The sequence below is a fragment of the Mchenga conophoros genome, linkage group LG1, assembly GCF_057382185.1.
Source record: "Mchenga conophoros isolate Kocher_MC1m ecotype Shallow Benthic linkage group LG1, M_conophoros_male_GT1.1, whole genome shotgun sequence".
Taxonomy (NCBI): Eukaryota; Metazoa; Chordata; class Actinopteri; order Cichliformes; family Cichlidae; genus Mchenga; species Mchenga conophoros.
This window is the reverse complement of record NC_140526.1, coordinates 23035542-23060089: the sequence shown is the minus strand read 5'-3', so window position 1 is coordinate 23060089 and position 24548 is coordinate 23035542. Positions and strand designations below refer to the sequence as shown.

At 39.0% G+C, this 24548-nt stretch overlaps 1 protein-coding gene across 3 annotated transcripts in view; it reads right to left on the bottom strand.

The window, feature by feature from the left end:
• entrep2 (endosomal transmembrane epsin interactor 2) overlaps window positions 1-24548 on the bottom strand; it is a 111801-nt gene that overhangs the window by 6229 nt on the left and 81024 nt on the right. For 2 of the 3 annotated variants that reach the window (XM_085270465.1, XM_085270482.1), the window contains 4 exons: window positions 15059-15169; window positions 11711-11875; window positions 3353-3460; window positions 1111-1271 (listed from right to left, as the gene is read on the bottom strand). In XM_085270465.1, coding sequence (XP_085126591.1) covers window positions 1111-1271; window positions 3353-3460; window positions 11711-11875; window positions 15059-15169 — 545 coding nt within the window. The remainder of the gene's footprint in view (window positions 1-1110; window positions 1272-3352; window positions 3461-11710; window positions 11876-15058; window positions 15170-24548) is intronic. The other variant, XM_085270474.1, reaches the window with a different exon arrangement.

Sequence of the window (24548 nt, the reverse complement as noted above, 5' to 3'; positions counted from 1 at the left end):
TCCATAAATACTGATGTTTATTTTAACCAAAAATTATACATTTGAAGTCATCGCTACTTAAGACCTGCTGTATTCAATCCACTTTTTGTGTAATTTGGTACAGCTCAGTGATTGTTCCTCGTTTCCCTTCCTTAAGAATGGCTTCTTGACATTTCTTATGGACATGACTTTCAGATGCTGTTCATCTGCTATAGAAAGATTTTTTAAGGATACACTCCACACCATGCTGAGATATGTTGATTTTTAGCTAATAGATTAATAAAGTTTCTCTCTAATAGCTCTCTGTGAAGCCGTTTGTGCAAAACTAGTATTTGATTGCTGTCAAACTGTGTTATACTAGGTTTCCTATCGAAAGAATTGGGAACAAATTCTGTGTTTTTGCAACAGACTGCTAGCATAAAATGCCTAAAGATACAAATTAAAATTGGTTCTTTGCTAAGTTGTCTGTTTTGTGCAGACACAACACTGGTTCATCCCTTGAGTTAGGTGCCTTTTTATGCTTGAATGATTCATATGTCAGTTTTAAATGGCTAAACAAACAAAATATTCCTCTGCAAATGGTTAGGCATAAGGACTAGACTGCAAAATAATGACCGTAAGCAATTCTTTTCATTGAATAGATTATATAATATAAATAAAACCTCAGAAATAATCCCTAATGTCTTTTTAAAGAGAACATACAGCTACTTGATACCCAATTTGAATTGCTGCCCTCTGGGAGGATGCCCAATGCTTCAAAATAAATAATATTTACAGCTATATTCTTCATTTGTCTGTAGCCTAAAATGAGTGCCATTAACTTGTAGTTTGTGTTCCACTTAATGTAACGAGTTATGCTTTTTTGGATTACACTGCAATTTTTATGTAACTCTTTGACAGTTGCACAAAGATGTAAAGTGGTGGCTTTAGATCATTAAGTGTCAAGTGTCATAGAAAAATGAACCCAGATTAAGTACCATTGAGTTTTTGGTTAATAACGTAGTATTTATTATGAATTACAAAGAAAACGTAAGCTGTTGTGAATACTGTAGACTGCATTTTTAATATGTGAACTTTGAAAGTATCTATAGTTAAAAATGGGATGATGATCAAAACTGCTTTGCTTCTCACCTCTGTCCATCCATTGAGGGGGTACAGGTGTACTCTGGGGGGTAGTATGGCGGTGGGGGAATGGGAGGAATAAACTCATCAAAGTCCAGTGTTTGGTGGAGGATTGTTCCGTGGGGGGTCATACAGTCAGCGTTCAGGGCTCGAGCTCTGTGTGGCATAAACTGAAAGCAGCAACATTTTAAACAAAGAGGCATTATCAAGTTGTCTTTGTAGGTTCTCAGTCAGAGTAAGCTTGGAAAGAAAAGCAACTGGACTTCTTTAAGTTCCTTGAAGAGGTTTCACCTCTCATCTGAGAAGCTTCTTCAGTTCTAAGACCAAATGGAGGAGAGTCCCAGGTATTTAAGTCCTACTAGGAGCTGTCGCTTAAGAGGACTACTGATCTATGTCCAAAATGTGAATAGATTCCAGTGTTCACATTTTGGACAGAGACGACAGATGGTCGAAGAAGCCATCTATGACCACTGTGAACAACCATCCTTGAACAGTGGCGGTGACTTACAACACAGTATGTCACTAACATGTATTCAGATCTCTGAACACGGTCTAACTGATGCAAGTGCCGTGCATGGGGCCAGCTTCTTTTCGAAGGCTCTTTACTCAGCCTTTTCTAAGTGGGACAACTTTCCAGTCACAGTCAACCTGCTTTTCTAATCTCCAGGCTGCCGCCGCTGCTATTGACTCGGCTAAATTTACTGAGCTAAACAAAAGGTTGACACCCTTTGTAGCAAATGGGAAACGAGGCCATTCTTGGAAACTCGACTGGTGGAGATAAGACAGTGCTTTTTTTGTCCTTTGCTTCTCTGTGAATCAATACTTAGAAGTCATGATGTTCAGCAGCCGCTTTAATTTACAGAGGCTTTCCTGCTTTAGTGTTTGCTCTTATCAAACAGTATAATTTCCTACTGTCATATAGTTATCTAACTCCTGCACGGCATGTATGATGTCTTATATTCAGCTGAACCAACAATAAGGTTAAAATTCTCCTGACTGATTCATGATTGATTTGTTATTAGACTGTAGCAACAAAAGGCATTAGCACCAAAATGCATTTATATCTACACTTCTCCATACAAAGAAGTCTGAGGAAGATCTATGTCTGCTCATCAGACATATTATGCTGAGCACTGAAGCAGGGTGTGCTCTGATTTAAGGCATTAATTCAAACTGTGAATGATTTTCCTCCTCCATTTACATTCTTAAATGCTGTATAATTCAAACAGCCTATAATAAATGTATTCATGTCCTTTGTTATTAATTTCCCTTGTTTAATCAGAATAAATACGAGAGCTAATTGGTACTCATCAATACATTTTGTGTCTTTGTCTCGCTATTTGTTACATTTTATAAAATAGATTAAAAAAACAAAGTAAAATAATATCCATCCATCCATCCATCCATTCACTTCCGCTTATCCTTTTCAGGGTCGCGGGGGGCGCTGGAGCCTATCCCAGCTGTCATAGGGCGAGAGGCAGGGTACACCCTGGACAGGTCGCCAGTCTGTCGCAGGGCCAACACACAGGGACAGACAACCATTCACACTCACATTCATTCGCACATTCACACCTAGTGACAATTTGGATTATCCAATTAACCTATCCCCACAAGCTGCATGTCTTTGGACGGTGGGAGGAAGCCGGAGTACCCGGAGGGAACCCACGCAAACACGGGGAGAACATGCAAACTCCACACAGAAAGACCCCGGCCTGGTGTTGGAATTGAACTCAGGACCTTCTTGCTGTGCGGCAACAGTGCTAACCACCGTGCCACCGTGCTGCCATAAATAATATCATGTTTGCATAAAGTCAATTTTTATGATCATATTTTTTTGCAATAACACTTCTAATTTCTTGAAACCTTGCAAAGTTCACGGTAAAATGTCACATACAGGTGAAAGCACCAGTTTTAATATTTAATATTTAATATTTAATCTTTCGGTAGGGTCTTTACCTTACACCATAAATCGCCTTTGAGGTGCCTCCTGTACTGATTTAGCACTATATAAAAAAAGTTGATGTGTTTAAAGGAATGAAATAACTGCTTTTGGTGTGCAAATCAGATGATTTTGACCATGTTAGTTCTGATTAAAACAGTCCCTACCATCCTTAAACAGATCAAATCTGCAGCAATGTGCCGCATGCCCTGATGAAAGCATGAAAAAAATGCATGTTTTTAACTGCAGGGTGGTCACTGAAGAGAGAGTTAATTCAGCTACCGTTGCCGTCTGCACTTCGATCACACTCACCATCTGCAGCACATCAGTCGAGACCATCTGCATACAGCACATTGCAGTGGCTAGAGCACACACAATGGTGGAGATGACGTTAAGGGCACATACACTGAAAAGCAGCTCCTAAAGGAAAGAGAGAGCAGAAGAGGGGGATGTTAGAGTAACAAGAAACATAAGAGCAAAAAGGATATGAGTGACAAATAAGAGGAATTAGAGTCATGTAGGAGGTAAAGTGAGGAGGAGGAAATGGGAAAGAAAGATAGCTGGTATTATGAACAGTAAAGGTTGAGAATATAAGAACAAAAGGAGGTCTAAAGGTAAAGAAGCTATGATAGGATAAGTTTAGGCACATAGCAGGGTGGCACTGCAGAAAGAGAAGCCTGGTTCTGTAAGACAACTATACAAACACTAATAAACTAGAGTGTTAATGCATTTGAAATACTTTTAAAAGGTTAAGTACCTTTAGAGAGAAACAGAACGCCCGTGCATTTTTGTGGATTGTTGCAAACACACTCTAAAGATCATTAAAATCCAGGGTAAAGCATGAACTTACAGTAGACACACACACACACACACACACACACACACACACACACACACACACACACACACACACACACACACACACACACACACACACTCTGCCAATGCAGTGAACAGCAAGGGTACAAACCAGTATTGAGTCTGTCAGCAAAATAAAGTGCATGCTGGTGAAATACTAGACCAGCATCTTGAATCAGAGAAAATAGTTCATATGACTGCAGTCCCATTATGCTGCTGTTTGTGCTATTCTTTTAGACAAATGTGGAAGAAAATCATCCGTATTGGCTATTACGATCATATTTCCCATATTTAAGTGGCTCAGTTTTTCCAGTAATATCAGCTTTTGGTATGTCTTTACAAATAAAGCTGTAATACGGGTGCTGCATGAATTAATTTCCAGAAGGCACGGGAACAACATCTGTTTAAGAATTAGCTCAGGGAATAGCAACTGTCTGGCACACACAATGCACTGAAAGGACAAAGGATGACAGCACTTTGTAATGTTCATTCAAAATAAGATAAACTAAACACACTTTTTCATATGTGAACAAAAGAAGTCTGAAGCATGATCTGTCCACTCATGTGCTTGAATAGAATCCTTTAAAGAAAAGGGTTAATCTGATAGACGGATTCACTTCCCGGGATTACTATTATGAAAAAAAAGACAGTTAAAAGGAAAGGAGGAAGGGGAAGCAGAGACGGGTGGGTGTGTGGTAGTATTAGGGGCAGATTAAGTTAAATAAAAAGAATTGAAGGGTTTTTTTGGTCATTATTGTTATTATGATTGTTTATTATTTTTAGGATAAAGTCAAAATTTTGAGAAAAAAATCTAAAAGTGGTGATTAAAGTTTTAAACAGCCACCGTGTACAAAATACCTTGCGTAGATGAGTTAGTGAAACAACTTGATCAGCTTTCATTTTCTGCTTGTGATACGACATACCTCCTGTTCACTGCAAGAGGATGTAACCCTCAGTATCCTTGTATCTGTCCATTGCCAGCTACATCATTTTGCATGAATCCAACCAACTCTTCCAAGTTTGTTTGTTTGTCTCTTTTTGCACCATCTCTTTAACATCTTTACACTTCTCACCATGTTGTGTGCTAAAAGAGAATTCATTTCCTTGTTGCTAAAACCGATTCTTAAGTACGACTTCACCAACTCATCTACATAAGGAATTTTATGCAGGGAACAGCAGCTGTGGCAGTTGTTTGACATGAAACAGCAGCTTTAATCTTCACATTTCAACTTTATTCACAGAGAAAAACAACTGGAGTTGTGTTTTCCAAGTCAACCCCTGTGGACAAATGCAGGTGCACAGACACACGATCACAACGATACTAAACTGCCCTGCTGCCGGCACAACTAACAGGTGCATTCAACAAATGTGTTCAACTAAAATATATGAACTCCTTAAAGACAAGAAGAGATGAGATGGGAGCTAAAACTCGCTGTGGACTTTCTGTGGACACAGGAAGCTCCCCAGTTACCATACAAAGTGGTTTTCCAGCCTGTCTCACAGATTATTCACTGGATTCACGAGGCGCATAATTATCAGTGACATTAGAAACCTCAACTGGTGTTAGGCCCACAGAGAGGACGGCCGCCTCACCTGCTGAGGTTTATCAAGTCATGCAATGCAAAAAAAAATAAAAATGTCCTAATGGATATAAGCCAAATAATCTTTTATACAATCAAATTGATCTTAGACTTTAAAAAGTAAATAAATAAATACAAATCTGCCAATGGGACGATACAATTTTGCACGGCTTGAATTCCTCACTGCTAGAAACAACAATAATAATAATAATAATAATAATAATAATAATAATAATAATGAACCTTAAAACTACAAAAATATGACGATTTAAGCCATTTGTCCTTATTGCAACTCGATACCAAGTTATTTAAAATAGACTCTATCTGCATTTTTCCAAGTACAATAGCTTTAAATCACTTGTGAAACCTGTTTAAAAGTTTTCAAAATGAAATGCACACTGAGACTTGATATTGGAATAGATTAGCGCATGCACTTCAGTGGCCTGTTATCAATGGTACATCAGTAAAATGTGCCCGATGATCACCAATACAAGCAAGACAGCAACTTCCTTTGGAAAACATTGATGTTGTAGATTGTTGATTGGATTGCTTCATATGATGGACATTTGATGCATCTAGATCATATATTAGGAAAAAACATATGTTTTGACCAACCACAACCTTGATCAAAATGATAAGAACATCCACACTGAAGGAGGTTTAGAGGAAGTGTGGCGAGTTTAACAGCTATACAGTTTGTTACTGCTTTGCGAATAAAAATGTGTTAACACTGACAGGGCATCAGTATAGGGAATAGAGATAGAGCACATGCACATGGGAGCATGACTAGGGAGACAGAAGGGGATCACAACAGATGATAACTAAATGTTGCAAAGGAAACAAAAGAAATATTATACTGAAAGAACTAGATATAAAGCTAGAACATACACTACATCTCGAAATCCAAAGAAGCAAATCAAGAACTTACAGAAAACTCAAAACATCCAAAGAACTCACAACCCCAGCTCAACAACCCATGGCGCATGACAAAAGATGACAACTCGAACAGACCAATAGTCACTTGCCTACTCCTTTTAAAGTTTGTGTCATAAAATAAATCATTTTAGCATCTTCAGTGTTCAGAATTACCAGCCCTGCCACTGTTTTTCAAACACACTCAATAGCCAGCATCTAGTTGCCAAAGATCAAGCCTGTGTTAGCTGGAAGTTTAAAGCAGAAATGATGCCAGTTGGAACCAAAATTAGGTTGTGCAGTGCCAACTATAAAATGCAGCTAATACATGTTTCCCTTGGAAAATAACAGTTTTGAAACATGTTTTGTGTTGGAGGGAAGTCTGGATGGAGCACAAGCCTGTCTGACATTTTAAGCATGAATAATCACCACAAGCCGACCATTAGAACAGAACTGGTGAAAGAAGACTATTATTGCTCTGTGAGTGCATTGAGAACTACACTACTTTCATTATTAACAGAGTGAAGAACATCCGTTTTTTACAATATGGCTCACATACCACTGTTTTTGCATATTTTATCCCATTTACACTTCACAATAGTGCTAACCCTTCTACTGGGTAGATTTTTGGATTTTCTCTTACTGAAATGATAAGTGAAGGCAAATATTTCGCACACTGAATTGCATTGTTTTTTCTATCTAGGCAATATGTCTAAAAATATTTGGGGGAGGATCAGATAAAAAATTGCACATCAGAAGACCAATGTCCTTTATTTCTGAAACCCCTACAGCTAGGCTCAGCTAGGATATCAGAACATTTTTTTCCCCTGTGCACATTCAATCTCTTACAATAATAATTATTATAATTGTAATAATAGAACAAATACAGTCCTACTGCCTAATCTGGCCACAAACTTTCTGTGGCAGAGGGCTTAATTGGTTTTTCACATCACTGATCCTCAATTGTTATCCCTCGAACCGTGAAGATCTTGTCCAGACACAAACTAAACATACACCTCAATTAGCTGCTCCCTGTGGCTGACCAAAATACATCCGTTTCAAAGGTGCACCTGGCTTTTATTCAACCGGCTCTGAGTTTCTGTTAAAAAAATCTTTCTGACCTCTTTTTGGCAGGCTACAAAAGCTCTTCATGGGATCTGAAAGAAAATCCTGGACCTCCTTTAGGAAGAGCTACAGCAGTTTAAACTCCAGTGACTGAAAGCAGCCGATGTTCTGGCCCCATAAAGTGTTAAATATTTAGAAACGAAGAGTTTTATTCATGACCCGAAGATGTAACCTTTGTCATTGCTCCCAGTTTCTTTTTTTTCCCTGGATCAGTGCTTCTTAACTGGGACTCCTGAGATAAACATTGTTATTGCATCAGTGTAGCTAGTCTAAAGACATAGCCTGACTCCTTTTTATCCAGATTTCATGACCTGAATGCAGGACTTCAGACCCTATCTTTTAAAACTGATGGATGGATCAGAAAACGGTTGTTGTAGTTCACTAGGGCAATGATGCCTTCCCATTACTGGATGAGTTCCAGAGCAAAAACAATATGTCGAAAGCTGGCGAGCAGCTTGTCGTCAGGGCTCACTTCAGCAGAATACACGTGCAGTTTCATGAGTATTTTCAGTGAGAAGCAGGTAGTCAGGTTGGATTAGAAACCCTTTTGCAGCGACAACTCTAACACGAATGCCAATTGAATTAGAAAGTCAATGATTGATGTGGCAGCCGATAAAGCTCTGAAGTGGAGTTTGCAGAGAAGCCATTAACTGAAATTTTAGATGATGGTGCAAGGTGAATACAAAAAAGTGGGTTTGCACTCATAAAAATGTGAATGAAAAAGGCAGAACAGCAAAAACTGGGAAACCCTGCAGTGCTATTCAGTCTTTGTGTGACAGAAAAACAATTTGCTTTGGATCCAACTATGACTGCACATTGTATTGGATTTTCTGAAAGTTTGCAGTGATATTTAAATCACAATATATGCCTCATATAAGTCAATAAGGAACTCCTAAACTTTGGTTTTTACCATTGTGTGAGTTACTGCAAAAGAAGAAAATCATTTTTTATGGATTCCTGGCTGAAACCTGTATGAAGATGACACACGCTCACAAGTTTAAAACTCATCCCCCTATCATTCAAGGGCATACTGATGGTACACAAACTCACATTTGGCATCAGTATGAAAGGGAATACAGTACCTATCCCTAACTCCAAACACCAGGAAGATGGTGCACTTTACAGATATTTTATTATGCTGTCCATACAGGCAAAGCAAAGCAAAGATGTCTGTTCTTTGTGCTCTAAAGAACCTTGCATAGAGGGTAACAAAAGATACCAGCAAGACAAGTCTTTCACTGTGAGTCTAAAACCATTATTTACCAAGAATACAAATAGAGAATATGTCTGGGAATATGGCCTTGCCTTGCTGTTGGCAGATGTTATCCTTCTGAGTTTTACATGTGGAAGGTGCCAAGGCAGACAGAGAAAATAAGCAGCAAATACAATAAATACAAAATCACTCTGTTGATTTTTTGATAACACTGCTGAATGCAACACTCACAAAAAAATTGCTGGCAACACTTAGCTAAAAGCATCATTGTTTTCTAAAAAAGATTAATCCACTGTGTACCCCTGCAGGGAGCGCAGAGGTGCAACTCAGTACCATCATGTAATAGATACACTCTTTGTGAGCTGGCTGACTGTCAGATGTTCTCTGTTGATCATCTACGTATCCTGCTGTTCAGCTTTGATAGTAAAGACTCTACCCTGAGACAAAGCTGAGATTACAGTAGCGCACAGCTGCACAGGGAAACAAACCTGTGTCTAACCACTGCAGCACTGAGTGATTTTTCTCAGCGCAAGAATCAAGAAATATTTACGATGGCTTTGTGTGACTTCGAATTTGGTAGTGCATCTGCCACACAGATGTGAGAAGATGCATTTCTTTGATTTCCCTTGTGACTACAACATTCACGATGCCACCATAAATCCTGCCCGGCAAAGAAAATGAATAACGCCGCCAACACGTAAAGGGTGTAGCATGGCTGCTCAGCAGATATTTAACCTCTGAAAGATACCTTGCCCCAGGTCAATCAGGTTAGTGAATAAGGTTACACATCCGCCCCTTTACAGGAAATCGCAAATTACCTCAGTACTCCCCCTCACTGATGATTTATAGCCCCGGGCAGAGTAATGAAAAGAAAAATGGGGTGGAAATTAATGTGCCAGCACAGAGCGAATGACAGACATTGGCAGCAACGGTGGCTGGTTTAATTTTCTTGTTTTTTTTTAAGAAAAGCGCTACTGCTGAGTAACAACAACTAATAAGCGAATGAGAAACCAATTTTACTCAGTCCACCTGCTTTTATAATTCAGGACACTGTGTCGTTTAGTGATCGAGGCACTATATGAGTTCATTAGAGTCAGCAGTCGTCTAACAGCCATCTGAAATAGCCGGAGACTTGTGTGTGACAGCTTCCTCACAGACATAACTCAATACATCTGACTTCTTTGGCACTTAATAAAGGTTTATAGCACCAATTCTCCATCTCTTCCAAAGAGTTATGATTACAGTGACAAATGTAGTTGATCTTTCCTCTTTTCATAAGCATGCTTCATCCTGAGAAGTCTTTTATTTGGTTATCAATGTTTTATAATCAATCAAGGATATAAAATGAATGGATATGATTGTCGTTATGCAATAACGGCGCAGTAGGACAGATTATATATCATTCCCTCTTATGCTGCGAGTCAAGATAATCTACCGAGGTCATACTCTTGCAAACTAGAGCCAGCCCAGAGTAGATACTTGCTGCATACTAAGAGGTCTGCCTATTGGGGAAAGACAAATGCTTTTGCTGCTTTCTGCTCAATTAATCTGAGAAAGAAACCCAGCTTTGTTTTGTATTGTTCCCTGACGGCAAATGCTACAGTAAGAAAAGAAATCTGAAACCTGAGGTTAGTCTGGTGACTCTCAGAGGATGTAGCTCTAAAACCAACATGTTGACCAGCTACAATTCTAACTATGGAACCATATCTGTAGGTTTGTTCGATCACAAACAAAAACATTGGTCAAAGACACAAAAGAAGATTCATCCTAAAAATATTAAGCTCAGCAATTTAACCTAAGTTGTTGAGATGTTTCACTGAAAACTGCAACATTCCCAATCTTGGAACTATTAATATCTGTACAAAACTTTGGTAACAGTTTATATGCATGACCTGCATCTAAGGGTCTCACTCCGATGTAATTAAAAGAATATCAGGGTATGTTAATTCTAGTTATCTACAAATACTTAAAGGTAGGTTCACTAGAATGAAGTTAAAGGAAGAATAAAACAAAAATAAAGGAAACAACGAAACAATTATATTGTAAGTACATTTAAGTACTGTAATTTTTATGTATTGCATAACCTCGGGTATTTTAGCAGACACAAATTGTTCTGTAAATAATTTTAAGTATTTTGTAAGTAATTTCGAGCGGCGCATACCTTCTGGTTATTTTACATGAAAACTGACATATATTATAATGCAAGTAAGTTTAAGTTTTACATTTTCATTATCCTGATGTGCATGGCGATGTTCTATTATTCAAATGTCCCTTTCTTTTACCAATATTAATTATATAAGGACTATTCTCCCTTTCCAGCTCAGAGAAAAAAATAAATACCATAACAATTTGCAGGCCTATGTGACTTTATACTGATGGAGCCAAGTCTGGCTTTTGTCCTTACCGTGTAATTACATTGTAATTTCAAATTTTCAAATTAAGTACATTGAAATTCCATTTAATTTAATTGGGAAAACACTCTTAGATGCAGACCATATTATAAAACGCTACCAAAATTTCATCCAACAGTTTTTCAGTCTGGATCAAAGTGTTGCTCTCCACTGAATGATACTGACGTCACATGAGCCATGACGTAGCATGACTAAAAATAGAGAGGAAAGATCATGAAAAACAACATTTGCAGGTGACAAACAAGCACCAGGAGGTGGTTTATGGATCCAAACTGAGTTCTCCCTGACACAGTTCAATCAGACCTCAATTTCCAGCTCTGGATTGCAAAAACACAAGAAGGCAAGTAAATGAATAAATGATGGGCATTTTTAAAAAAGGCAGCTGTTTGGATTTGTGTCTCAGTCTGGCCTCCCAAATGTCTCTAAAAATGTGACATCACTGAGTCGTTAAAGCTGGCCATGACGGTTTTTGCCAAACAACTACCAGACAAATGTAAAGTGTAGTTCAGTCATACAGAATGTTTTTATGTTAAAAAAAAATATACCAGTCACAATATACAAACAGACACACCTTGAGACGTATACGTATCGTATTGCAGTCCCTCAGTGGATTTAGCTTCAGCGTCTCTCCCAGGCTGTTGCAGCTTGAACTTTGCTTCTGTAGCTCGCAGCATACACACACTCCATCGCTGTCAAACTTGAGCTGGGGGGGTGAAGGAGAGAACACACATCCGCACTCATGCATGCATGCCACATACACGGAAACACACAGGCACACACACACACGTCACACACACACATACACGCACAAATCAGGCCTGAGCTTGGTTTTCTGATGTCACTTTTTTCTGAAGATGAGTGACGAGCGACATATTTACCCCTGAAATAAAACATATTCTCAGTTACAGGGCGTGTAATCAAAAACTTTGATGACAAAGTTCACAAAACGTATTTCGCTGTGATTGAGAAAGGCACCTGCACATGCATAAAGAGACAAAGGACTGTGAGATATGATGAGCTTCCCAGTAAAGGACAGCGGTAGAGCATACCTCTGCTATGTGTCCCAGATTGAGAGAAAGCAGGACATGAACCCAGCAAGTATGGGTTAATTACATTGGGGAAAGGAGATGAAGAACATTAATATTTCAGTCACGACTGTGGGAGGGTCTCTGGGGAACCACATAAAGCGGTGAAGTTGGTGTAGTCGGCTGCTCCCACTTGCATAAGGACAAAAGCTGCTTATAATGTGGAAGTGCTCAGGTTAGTGGGTTGGGTGCCAGATGAATCACCAGGGGCTGCATCAGTCATGAAAAAGATAGAAACCCCTGGTACTATGAATTAAATTAAAAACAAATCAACTAGGAATCTCATTATGTAAATCTGCATGATGTTTTGATTGTGTTGTGAAATGGGAGCTCACTCAAATACCTAAAGATATTTCAAGCTTGAAAAGTCCTAATTCATAGTTCCATTCAGATATGTCCGAGGTAGAGATATGACGAGATCAAATTTTCACTCGGCTGCTATCAAGGCCAAAAGAAATCACGACAAAAAATGAAATCAGGTGAATGCAGTGTGATTGATGTTAACACGAAAAACGTAAAGGACACCAAAGCATCCTAACATAAATAAAATAGCATGAACAAATGTCTCCGATATATTCAGATGCACTACAGATATATATACACTACAGCGAGGCTAAAATACAGCACCAATGTGCAGTGACTTAATCAGGCCACAAACTGTAGAAACACCTGTGAGTCAAGTGCTTGGCACCACAGGCTAACAGAGCAGTTAGCTCAGAGCGCTTAAGGTGCAGAGAGGAGCAAAGAAACTGCAGGATAAGAGAAGACAACAAATCTGGAATTATACTAAAAAACAAGTCCTTTATGGTCACATTAGGGAAAACAGTGGTGGAAAACAGCAGCACGAGCAGAACTATTGCGATAGTGTTCAATGAACTCGCAATCTTGTTGCCGTAGAAATGAATGCTGGGACAGGTACTTTGCATTAAGACAGCGATAAAATGGTGAAGTCAGTCTTTTATTCGTTTGCGACTGAATAGGGTCAAGTTGGCAGTTACATGCTATCTCTTTGTGTTGATATGACAATTAAATCAGTGAAAATTGCAAATCTGTTATATACACAGAAATTCACATTAACTGCTTAATTTCATCGTCCTGCCAGAAACCTGGAGGTTTGAAACTTAGATTAGATTCACAAATCCTTCTACAAATAGTGACGTAGATGCTGGCAGTTTAACTGCAAAATGATATAGAAGCTCACCTCAGCCTTAATTTTATTTTATAGGAATATAACCAGAATGAAACGAGCGCTGAGTCTCCTGTTGCAGACAAGTTGCATTGATCACTGCAGACTGACTCCAACTGATTGCAGTGTGTTAGCAATCTGTCTGTGTTTATAAATTAGATTGCGATAATTTTTAAACATTTACCAGTCTGTCTGAGAGTGACTGCTATTCGAGTCTGATGCAGTGATTGTTGGGAGACAGGTTGCCTCCCACAAGGACACCAGTGATCAAAAGTGGCTGCCCAGAGTTTGAGGGTGTTGCATGCTCAGTAGCTTCTTGCAATTGATTGCCAAAAGTGAAAAGAGTTTACTGCAATCCCTGGGCAACCACTGATTTTTAGCAGTCACAAAGAGGTGAAACTGCAGTCTAGTAGTTCATGACAAGTAAGAGTTGCAACAAACTGGAAAGTGTGACCACAACTGTTCTGGTGGTGGATTATTCTCTAAATATAACTTTAAAAATTCACATGATATCTATTTTTCACTTTTAATTACATTTCAGAAACTTTCCTCAAGACATTCACTGAGTTGAGTTAGAAGTTCTCCCAGCTTTCACGCCTCTGCCCAGCTGACCAATCAAAGCATGAAGTGGATGTAGACGTCAGGCCAACAGTTTGAGAAAGTTACACATATTGCTGGTGACGGCCGCTCCGACAATTCTGACATTAAAACATTTGGGGAGCGGAAATTTCCAACAAGAAGTGACAAGCGCTTCTGGTGGCGTATTTTGGGCCCTTTAATGTATCTGTATGCTTGAACGCACCGTTACAGTCGGGGTTTCTCACCGTCTGCTGTGTTTGTTTTGACCACACTTTTTAAAAATGTCTCCCAACTTTATCGGAGTGAAACAGAAAGAAAGAAAAAACATTGGCTTTCTCTTTCAGAGTTGTTTATCTATTTTATTTCAGCTCTCTGTGATTCTGGCAGAGATGGATGTGTTTATTGGGAGCCATTAGTCATCAACAGACAAATAGTTCAGCTGACTTTCGGTGCTGACTCAGTCCTGCAGCCTGTTTGGAACAGAAGCGCTGCCCGTCAGCCCATCGTGTGCTCGCATTCGTAGATGTAGGCTCCCATGCAGACAACACATTTCTATTAGTCACTCACTCTTCATGATCCCTTTCGACCATATATATTGTTTCCACTTTTATTCACAGCCTTAGTGCATACCCCTACAAATGTTAGTGATAACATATCAATATTAAGATCCATTACTTGTCATTGACTGCTAGTGGGTCAACTCAGGTGTTCATTCTGGTGACAAGGGGTTATGGTTATGAGTTGATTGGCTGCTCTGTTTGGTGAATATGAACTATGGACAGACTGGCTAGATATACTATTCAGCAAAGTTTTGATTTGATTTGATGTCTGTGTGCTCTGATTTTACAAATTTATTTATGAAAACAAGAGCTTTTTTCTGTATTTTGTATGAGTCAAGTTCAGTACTAGGTTCAATTCACTGTCTAATCAGTACAGATCAGAAACACTGCATCATTTCTTCCAATTATTAAGTTTAAGCCTCCAAAAAGCCACATTAAAAGATTAATGTCTTTTTTGGAGTGTACTGCAAAGCTGGAGCATGCATGGGCTAAGGTCCAGTTGGTCTCACCAGCTGACAGTCTTCCAGAGAGTTGACAAGTTGAGCGTTCTGGCAAGAGAGGATGGAGCCCGCCAGGTTTAGCATCACACAAACTGCAGACAGCAGCATGAAGAATGTGATCTGTGAGAAAAAGAGAGAACGAAGAGAGAAAATATTTGAATCATAATGGTATTAATGGCAAATTGTAGCTTGTTGCTACTAAAATTGATTCAGCGCTTTCTGATACTGTTGCTGAAAGTAGCAGAGGCGCAGTGTACTTCTCTAATCAATCGTTACTCACAGTGACTCTAACAGATCACCAAAGAGGAAATTAGCTCTGATGTCAGGAGAAATCAATAACCTGTTCCCCCTCAGGCCTCCACAGTCTGAAGGCACACAATGACACAAGAAACAACTTACTGAGGGATTGAAATTCAAAACTTATTTCTGTTTCTCAACATCATCACAGCTGTGAAGTAGCTCATCTCTCTCAGACACACATGTACAACCTCAACAGATGTAATATTGTCTTACACTCTAAACCAGTGGTGGTGTCTCTCCCTCGACCCCGTTTTCCTGGGGGTAAAGGTTTCTTTTTTATTTTCTTGGATAGCAATCCTGTTAGTGGAAACATGGCTTCTATTCCTGCCACTTGACATTGCAGGTCAAGCGTAAAAGAAAAGAGTTTTAAAAATGACTCCTGTCCAGGAAACTGAAAACCAGTCTCCTGCATTGTGTACCAAAACTGACACCACAGCTGCATCTGATTGAAAACTGTAATATGGAGCTATTCCCAAAGTTTGCTTTTGCAGAGTGTTGGGACACTGGAACAGCATTAGCCGAGGACACTGAGGTCACTAGAAGGAGGAGTTCGATGCGTAAAAAGGTTATTGGGAACACACATAAACAGATGGAGAGGAGGAGAGCCAGACAAGGAGGTGGAGAAGGGAAGGAGCTGGAGGTGGCATGTAATAAACAGATTGAGCGATAAGTTTAAGTGCTTTTTTCCATGACAGAAAATTGAAAGATTGAGGGGCTGATGGGAAAGCTTGAGGAGCAACTCCTTAGATGGCAGAAAGCAAATAAATAAATAAATAAATAGAAGGAAAAGAGTGAGGATGAATGCAAACAAAAGAAAAAAGAAACGAAGGAGACAACCGGTAATAAATGGGGACAGAAACATGCAGGGGAGGAGACAGACAGAGCATGACTCTGGAGTCCCATGGTGCATCGGTGGTAATGATGTGTATATCTTCTTAATTAGTATTTCATTTGAATGTGATATTAGCTGTCTGGTTCGGTGGCGTAATAGCTGCGCAAGAACAATACCAGACTGAGCAATCTGGTCTTCAAGAAATGTATTATTAAAAACATTTCCATACCTCTAAAACAAGGAGCCTGTCTCATATATTTAATACCGACGTGGCACTACGCATGTTTTTGAAGTTCTGCACTGCAAGGACACAACTGCGCTCAGTAACTTGCTGCCCGACCATTGGTGACATCTTGAGAGACATTAGTCAAAAATAGACTTCCCATCTGTTAAAATAAAAAAAAATGTTTCAAAGTGGATGACAAAACATGTCCAACATGAAGGACATAATGTTGTTTCAACCAAACAGCACAGGATGGCCACGTGCCGTGAGCAAAATCCTTGCTGTTGTTGTTTAAATGCAGTTATAATCAATATTTGGATTCCTCCATCAGCAGATAAACATGACAGTGTCTCTGGTGAATGGATTTGGATACTGAATGAATCACAATCTGCACTACAAGCTGGACATGCAGCTGAACACTTTGTCTAACAACAATCACCACAAGGACAGACACAAAGACAATGACTCAAAACTCCTTATTGTAAATTATTTTTAATTTACTAAATCACTGTAACCTAGTCATTTCCCAGCTTTTCTGATAAATGTAAATTATATGTTCTTCTTCTCCTCAATCTTTCCATTTATATTAACAGCAAGCTATTGCACAAACTGAGAGCATAATCACTTATGCGTCTTTCACTTACACCCACACTGACCTGTTACCAGTTAATCTAATTAGCTGCAAAACGTTTCCTTTTAGCACCACTAACTTTCTTACTTACCAGCCTTCTGTTGGCTCATTCCACTTTTTTTCTTTTTTTGCAATCAAATTCAAAAGAAAATAAGCTAAACAAGCTTTTTCTTAACATGGCAAATTTTCTCACTTTGATATGTTTTCCACAATCTAGTTTTAATCAAATATGTGTTCACGAGAACTGCAAATTACTACATTCTGTTTATATTCACAACTTACACAGTACCTCTTCACAAACAACTGCCAGTAATCTCCGCCAACAACTCACAACTGGTTCATTAATAGGCATTTTTCCCTCATGACCAGTTGATTAAGTCATCTGAGCGCAGTGATAATCTGTTTGATGAAAATATAATGCCAAACAAATAGCTGTGGCGTTATACTGTAAGGTTCATATTCTCTGTAGCTCTCTAGTGTTATAATTATTACAGTAAGAAACTGTTTTGTTTTTTATTTCACAATAAGTACAATTTTTTGATACTGTCAAATCTAGCTGCCAGCACTTTTCCATAATTTAACAGAATACATTTCTTACAGAGAGTGTTTTTCTTCCTTTTAAGATGCATGGAAAATGATACGCAGCGTGTGGCTATACATAAATCTGAACTGTACCGCTTGAGCTAATTTATAAAACAATAGCTAAATCATGAAAGCACGTATACACACACACTGTATAGTGCTGTCAAACACACTGTCATATAGGGAATTTGATCAATTGTCTCCTTGACAAAACATTAGCTCATTATCATCGATTAGATGCATCTGTAAATAGCAGCTATGACTGATTTTCTGACTGCTGGACAAAGTGTGGAAGTGTCTGTGTACACAGGGCTGACATTTGTCAGCCAAACCAACAGGATCTGCCTGTTACGGTTTAAAAAACATAAACACACGGATCTACTGTTTCTGCTCATTCTTTCTGACAAGTGTTTTGAAACTATCTAACTGAGGTTTGTAAAAAGCAACATCACTAATGCAAGGCTGTGCTGCACAATTTTCTCTTGGCATCCTGGATTTATTATTCTCTATTCAGGTTGCACCCAGCAATGGTGAGGGCTCTTTTGGTGTGGAAATTAATACGGTATTGTAGATGAATATGGTAATAAGCAGAGAAACAGACGTTTTGTCACAATATCCCCAATTGGTTCATCCTGTATTGACAGTAATAGTTAACATTTGCAGACGGCTGTTTTGTGGAAGTGAACAGGAAGCAGAAGGCATTTTCATTAGTTCAACTGGGGCTGCAGGAGCATTTAACTTGAATGATGCCACGACAGAAAATACCATGATGAGGTTATTGTAACGTGCAAACTGATGACAGTAAAAGCTCCTTGGCTGACACACACGGCCATAAGTTGCACATTATTGAAAGCACTCCGTGTTTGCCTTGTTGCCTGCTGAGCCAGTCAGATACAGTACTGTGCCTCAAACAATTACCAACTGCAATTCAAACAGAGGAGAAAACTGTTTTTCTTTATCAAAGCTCCAGTGACTGCTGGAGTGCGGCGCCGTAATATCATGTTTCTTTAAAAGGATATTTAATTTCTAGTCGGGCGCATTTGCATAACTGTTTCGTGAATCTGTGTCAGATCTTACAATTACCCTTTATCTCAATATATGGCTACAATAAAAAGCACACAGCCATGAAACAGAAGAGCAGGTGCAGCCAACTTCATCGGTTTTAGATTTACTATGCCGCTCGTGCAGACACCCAAATGTGTGTGTGTGCATGTGTGTGTGTGTTTCTATTTTAGAAAAGACCACAAAATCCCTTTGATTTGTCCTCCCCAGGCCTGTGTGATTGAGGCTCTCACCTGTGCACCGCAATGTTTTCTCATTGCTGAACTGATTGTCATGCCTGGCCTCATACAATACTTTCTCATTACCATGTAGGATCACACAGCACCATTAGCAGCTAGTCATTAATTACTGCTGTGCTGGCCTCTGCATGCCAAAGAGGAAAACACACACACAAAAAAGCCACACACACGGCACTCGGTCGTGGCAGATTTACGCTGCATGTCATCATCACATCGTTTAACACTCTCTACGGAGGAGAATACACCATAATACAATCACCATTCATCTCCATCAGACACACATAGATTAGCATATAAGGCCCAAGGTGTGCCGCTGTAATTCTCCATAACTGTCACTGAGGCTCAAATCATTTGGTTGCAGCTTAGCCTCTTAGTGTTCTGCATCCAGTTTGTTCTTCACATGCAAAGAAAAGTGATGATGCTTTTTGTATGGATGCATGCATCCATACAAAAACTGTAAAACTGCTACAGTTATATTGTCCGGGGCAACATTTTCCCAAGCGTTTTCTATGGATTTCTTAAAGGACTGGAAGCTGCCTGATTGCCTGATTTATTTCTATGAAAGCTGCTCACTTTTCATACTCTGAAAAACACAGACTATAAAAAGAGCTCTTAACAATAGTGATAGAAAAGTCAGTTGACTTGCATGGCGATCAGAAGTCTTGCTGCTTCAGGTTTTCTGATTCGTATGATTAAAAAAGATGTGATGAATATCCATCCATCTTCATCCATTTTCATCCTTCCATCCAGGTCGCGGGAGTGCTGGAGTCCGTCCCAGCTGCCACAGAGCAGGAGTTTGAGTACACCCTGGACAGTGCTGACTGGAACATCTGTTACTGTTACATCCATGATATTCCAGAGCGTGGATGGTGAAATAACCTTCACAGCCCAAAACCACTCTGGGTGGCATGTTTTTTGTCATATTTTATTTTCATCTCAAGAAATAGCCCAACCAGCAAGTCAAGTAGTATCATTCTATCAAAGCTGCAAGCGTTTCAAGGATGCTCACAATGACAGTAAGGCAGTGAGTCATTCCCAAATCATCAAAAATGCATGTTTGATACTCCTCTGCATTAGAAGTTAAAATTTAATCTTATCAACGGGCATATTTGAAAATCAACCCAAGTAGTCTGTAAAACACAAACGTCCACAATGAACTCCTGCTTGGCATATTTACAGTCTTTGTGCTACGCTAACCAGCTGTTGGCTGTAGCTGCATATTTAACAGAGAGTCGCGTTGATCTTCTGGCCATCACAAATCTCCAAAATGCCAAAGTAGTCCTTTAAGAATGTGGACTTTTAAAGGAATTCAGAAGTTGTCAATTCAGCGGTTTATATAAACACTCAACTATACATTCATCTTTAAAAGTTCTGTCTAAAGAAGCAGGGCAAAAAGAGATGTATGTGCTGCAATCTCCAATTCTCTGTGTTAAAGCCCTTTTCCATGTATGTGCTTCCATGACCACCATCACAAATAAGCCTTGTGCTGAAGAGCTGAACTCACATTGCTTTATTATAAGCTTACTAAAGGTATTTAATTGAAAAAAGATCAAAGGAAACTGGGGGCTCTTACTGCATATCACCAAATGACAATGTCAGCAGTATTTTCAGCAGGAATAATGGAATATTTTATAGCCTGAAGCTGCCACATTTGCACAGCTGTCATACAGAAAGTACAGTATGTTCTAACAAGACATTGTACAGTTGTGTGCAAATATTTCTGGCAAATGAAATAAAAAATAAAATAAATAAAACCAAAAACAGAAATGAATATGAGCTTCTCCTAAATTTTTAATGGAGTGCAACTTGTTTTTCATGAAGCATAGGTCACTACTATAACCCCACCCATCACACGCTGTTAGCGGTGTGAGACGCACAGCATTAAGCTCCATCTGCACATTTTCAGCGTTGTTCAGGTTAGGTCATATTAGTGTTTCTTAAAGCACAGTTTGAGTTCTGCTTTCATAACATCTTTTCAGTGTTTGCTTCTTGTCTGGGTGCACGACATTTGCATCAAGAATTTGCTGATGTTGTGCAAAGTCTGTCAGTTTGGCGAGTCGAGTTTTCTACCTCTGCCTGCTACACAAGCCCAATGCTTGGTTAATATTTAAGGAAGACTGAGAAAGAAAATCCTCTACCAAGGCCAATGCCCAATATGGAAATTTTCAGGAAGGGGAATCAGATGTGTACCGAAATTTAATGGCTTCTCCTTTTGCCCATGCTCCACCTCTCCACTAAGAATTACAAAATTAAAAAAAAAAAAAATCTTGCTGGTACATTGTTGGTTAACTTAATTTGAACTTCATTTGTCCATAGCACTTATTTTTAAACTCCTAGCTCATCCAGATGTTACTTAAGAATTCTTTTTTTTTCACATGCCACAACCTCATTTGAAAAGTAGGGTGTGGTAGTAACTGCATTAACAACGCAAGACAGACTAACTTAACATTCATGTTTGCTGACTGTGCTGTACTTTTTTTTTTAACTTACAAAATGATAATCATAATTGAAAACAGTATTTGCACAGCTACTCTGGTTTGTGGAGCGAGGCAGATGCAAAGGCAGAAATTCAAACAGCCATCGGCTCATCAAAGATGCACTGAAAGTGCAAACCACAGCATGTTATGGATTTCAGAGTACACCTTGTACTCACAAATCTCACAGCTTCGAGTGGATATACAGCATTTTTTAGTGTGTATGAGAACCATCAGAAGTCTCCCAGTTAGCTTTGCAATGATAATGCTGTAATACCCACCATATATCAGTACCAAGAGATGTTTTTTAACCAAGATCTAGGGATAGAAGTTACTGGATTTTAAAGATCTTAGTTTTTAGTTGGGGCTATGTCGAACCCCTAATCCAAACTAATTCACACTCGACACTGAGTGCTTAGAGCTGTCAAAACCTTAATATTGAAGCTCAGAGCTCAGCTGATGTTTTAACCAGTATTTTATTCAATCATAATTCCATCAATCCATTTCCTTAAAGTGGAGAGTCATTAATTTTACTTTATTTGGATAAAAATCATTGATAAAATTGCTCTAATTCTCACTTATTTTAATACCTTAGTGAAGACTTTCAAAAAAAATTCTGCAGTGTTTTTCAACAAAGCATGTGTTAATCAAGTGAATTGGGGTCTTATTAAGAAGGAAAGACAAGTTAAAGCAGGGAATGATTTATGATGTGTCTTATCAGGCAAGCGACAAATTACTAACATATAAGCATGAAATACCCTCAGTTACTTAATCATCTGTAGCTCTCACATATCACATCAGTTAAAAAACCAAACTAACATGTTGATGGCCACAAACCAGTGAGTGATGTTGGGTCGACTTTTTTAAGAATCAGGTTTCTACATGGTGGCAATTTAGATTACTTGTTGCTGAGTCATTACTTTTAGTGCTGTGCAAAAGTCTTGAGCCATGCTTCTTTTCTTTATAGCTTGCTTCCAAGGAACCAGATTTCCTTATATTTTTTAGAAGTGGTCTTGAGCAGTAGCTCTCTTCTGCAGGCCTTTCAATGTTTTTCTTTGGCTGCTTTCACTAAGTTTCAGTCCTGTCCTCACGCCTAACCATCTTCAAAGGAATTTTGTTGTTGCTGTTTGTTGAGTCATTTAACAGCCATAAATCATTCAAGACAAAAAAAAACAAAACCCACCTAACTCAATGGATAAACCAATGATGTGTCTACACAAGGCAACAAAACATTTCTTCCCATTTCTTTAGGTGAATCTATGAAATAGGTGCATAAAATCGTATTTTTGTACCAACACGTTAATTCCCAAAGAGTTATTAGCTGAACGGATGAAAGCAGCTGGCATCTTTTACAAAGTTCCTCCTGTACTCCTGTATGGTGTGTGTCCAGTAAGAAACTGGACAAGTGGAGGACAAAAGAAGGAGTGGCAGGCCTTAAAAACTACAGCAGATTAACAGAATCTGAAAGTCATGAGTTTAAGAAACAGGAAGAAAAATCCAGCAAAGACCTGACACACGACCTCAGAGATCCATTATAGACTGATTAATCCAAATCTGGAAATTTCTTGGTTCAAATCATCAACAATAAGCACGGAGTAGGGAAAGGAGTGAGGTACTGCAGTACGTGTCTGCAACACTATCTCCACTAAAGCAAAGTGGAGTCTCTGTCATGATTTGGGGCTGTGTTTCAGTCAGTGGTCGGGTATCTTGTCAGAATTTATGTCATTATGAATGCAGAACAGTATTATCAGAGTTTGATCCACCATACATACCATCTGGAAAGCATCTGGAAACAAAACAGAAGAAGACACAACCAGCATCCAAAGAAGAGCTTTGAAATTCCTGCAAGAAGAGGAAAACTATTCCTGAAGACAACTTAAAGAAATTACAAGAAAGCAGGCCTAAGAGAGTTCAGGCTGTGTTGAAGAATAAAGATGACTTGAAATCTTCACCTTCAAGCTAGAACTGTTTTCTCCTTATATACTGTATTTTATTTCTATTTTCCCTTTTTAATGACCATTTTCCTGACAGAATATAAAGAAAAAGTGTTCAGTACTGTTGCTGTTGGATAAGCACTCCGAGATATTTTACTCTTAGGATAAGCCACCTCTACCACTGGCAGGATATTAATGTTGAGAATCTAACTTTCAGCTCTAATTAAAGTTTTCCTTTTGTGACCAATAGGTGTCAGGCAGGTGCAAACTGGAGTGGCTCAAATGGACGAGCCATCATGACATCAAACGAAGATTCACAGCAACAGATAAAGTTAAATAATGTGGTATGACAATGAGATGCGGGCTCATGTTGTAGTGCTTCCAGTGACTACACTGTAGGGTATAACAACATTTAAATAACCCTCTTTTAAAAGATATTATAATCAACAGCTGTGCTTTAACTGTTTGGAGGGTGAAATAATAATAAGATTTGACAGTTTTGATCAGAAGGGGACAGAACAAAAGGAGAATTTGAATCAGTGTTAACGTCCTCTGACTGCAGCACAAATTAGTATTTAGTCTGCAGCAGCACTGCGACACAACACTATTTATTTTCAATTATCCCTGAGCCACAAGAGATGGAGGCAATGTTGTTTTGTTTTTGCTTCTGCTCAGCAGATCACAACCCCTCTGATTCAGTTTCCCTCTGACACTGTATATCAATCCTCATGCCCCTGCAGAGATCAGAAACATCTGCGCGCAAAAAGCATTTTTACGGACAATGAGAGATCATGACTGAGTTTATAATGGGAAAAAGCAACAGTGTGCTGTGTTTTGGCATTACAGATGAGCTAAATTGCTTTGCCTCTTTAAGTAATGTTACATTACGAACATAAATTGCACAAAGCTTTAGGGTTAAAACATAAGAAAGAAAACAGTGAGTTGGCGTCTGTCATATTGACTTAGAAAAACACAGGAGGAATCAAATAGAGGGCAGCAACAGCTGGATCTCATTGTCTCTCGCTGCTAACAGGTACATTTCTGCTTTCCCCTGTAGTGAGGTGAAGGTGTATATTTATGTCTGTGTGTGTCTGTGTTTTCACATCATCAGGATTAGGTGTGATGGAAGTTGAGTGACCCCGAGTTCAGTGCTGGTCCAAATAAACAGTGGAGGTGTTGATACTAACTCTCAGCAGCTGAACCCAGGAGACACCACACTAAG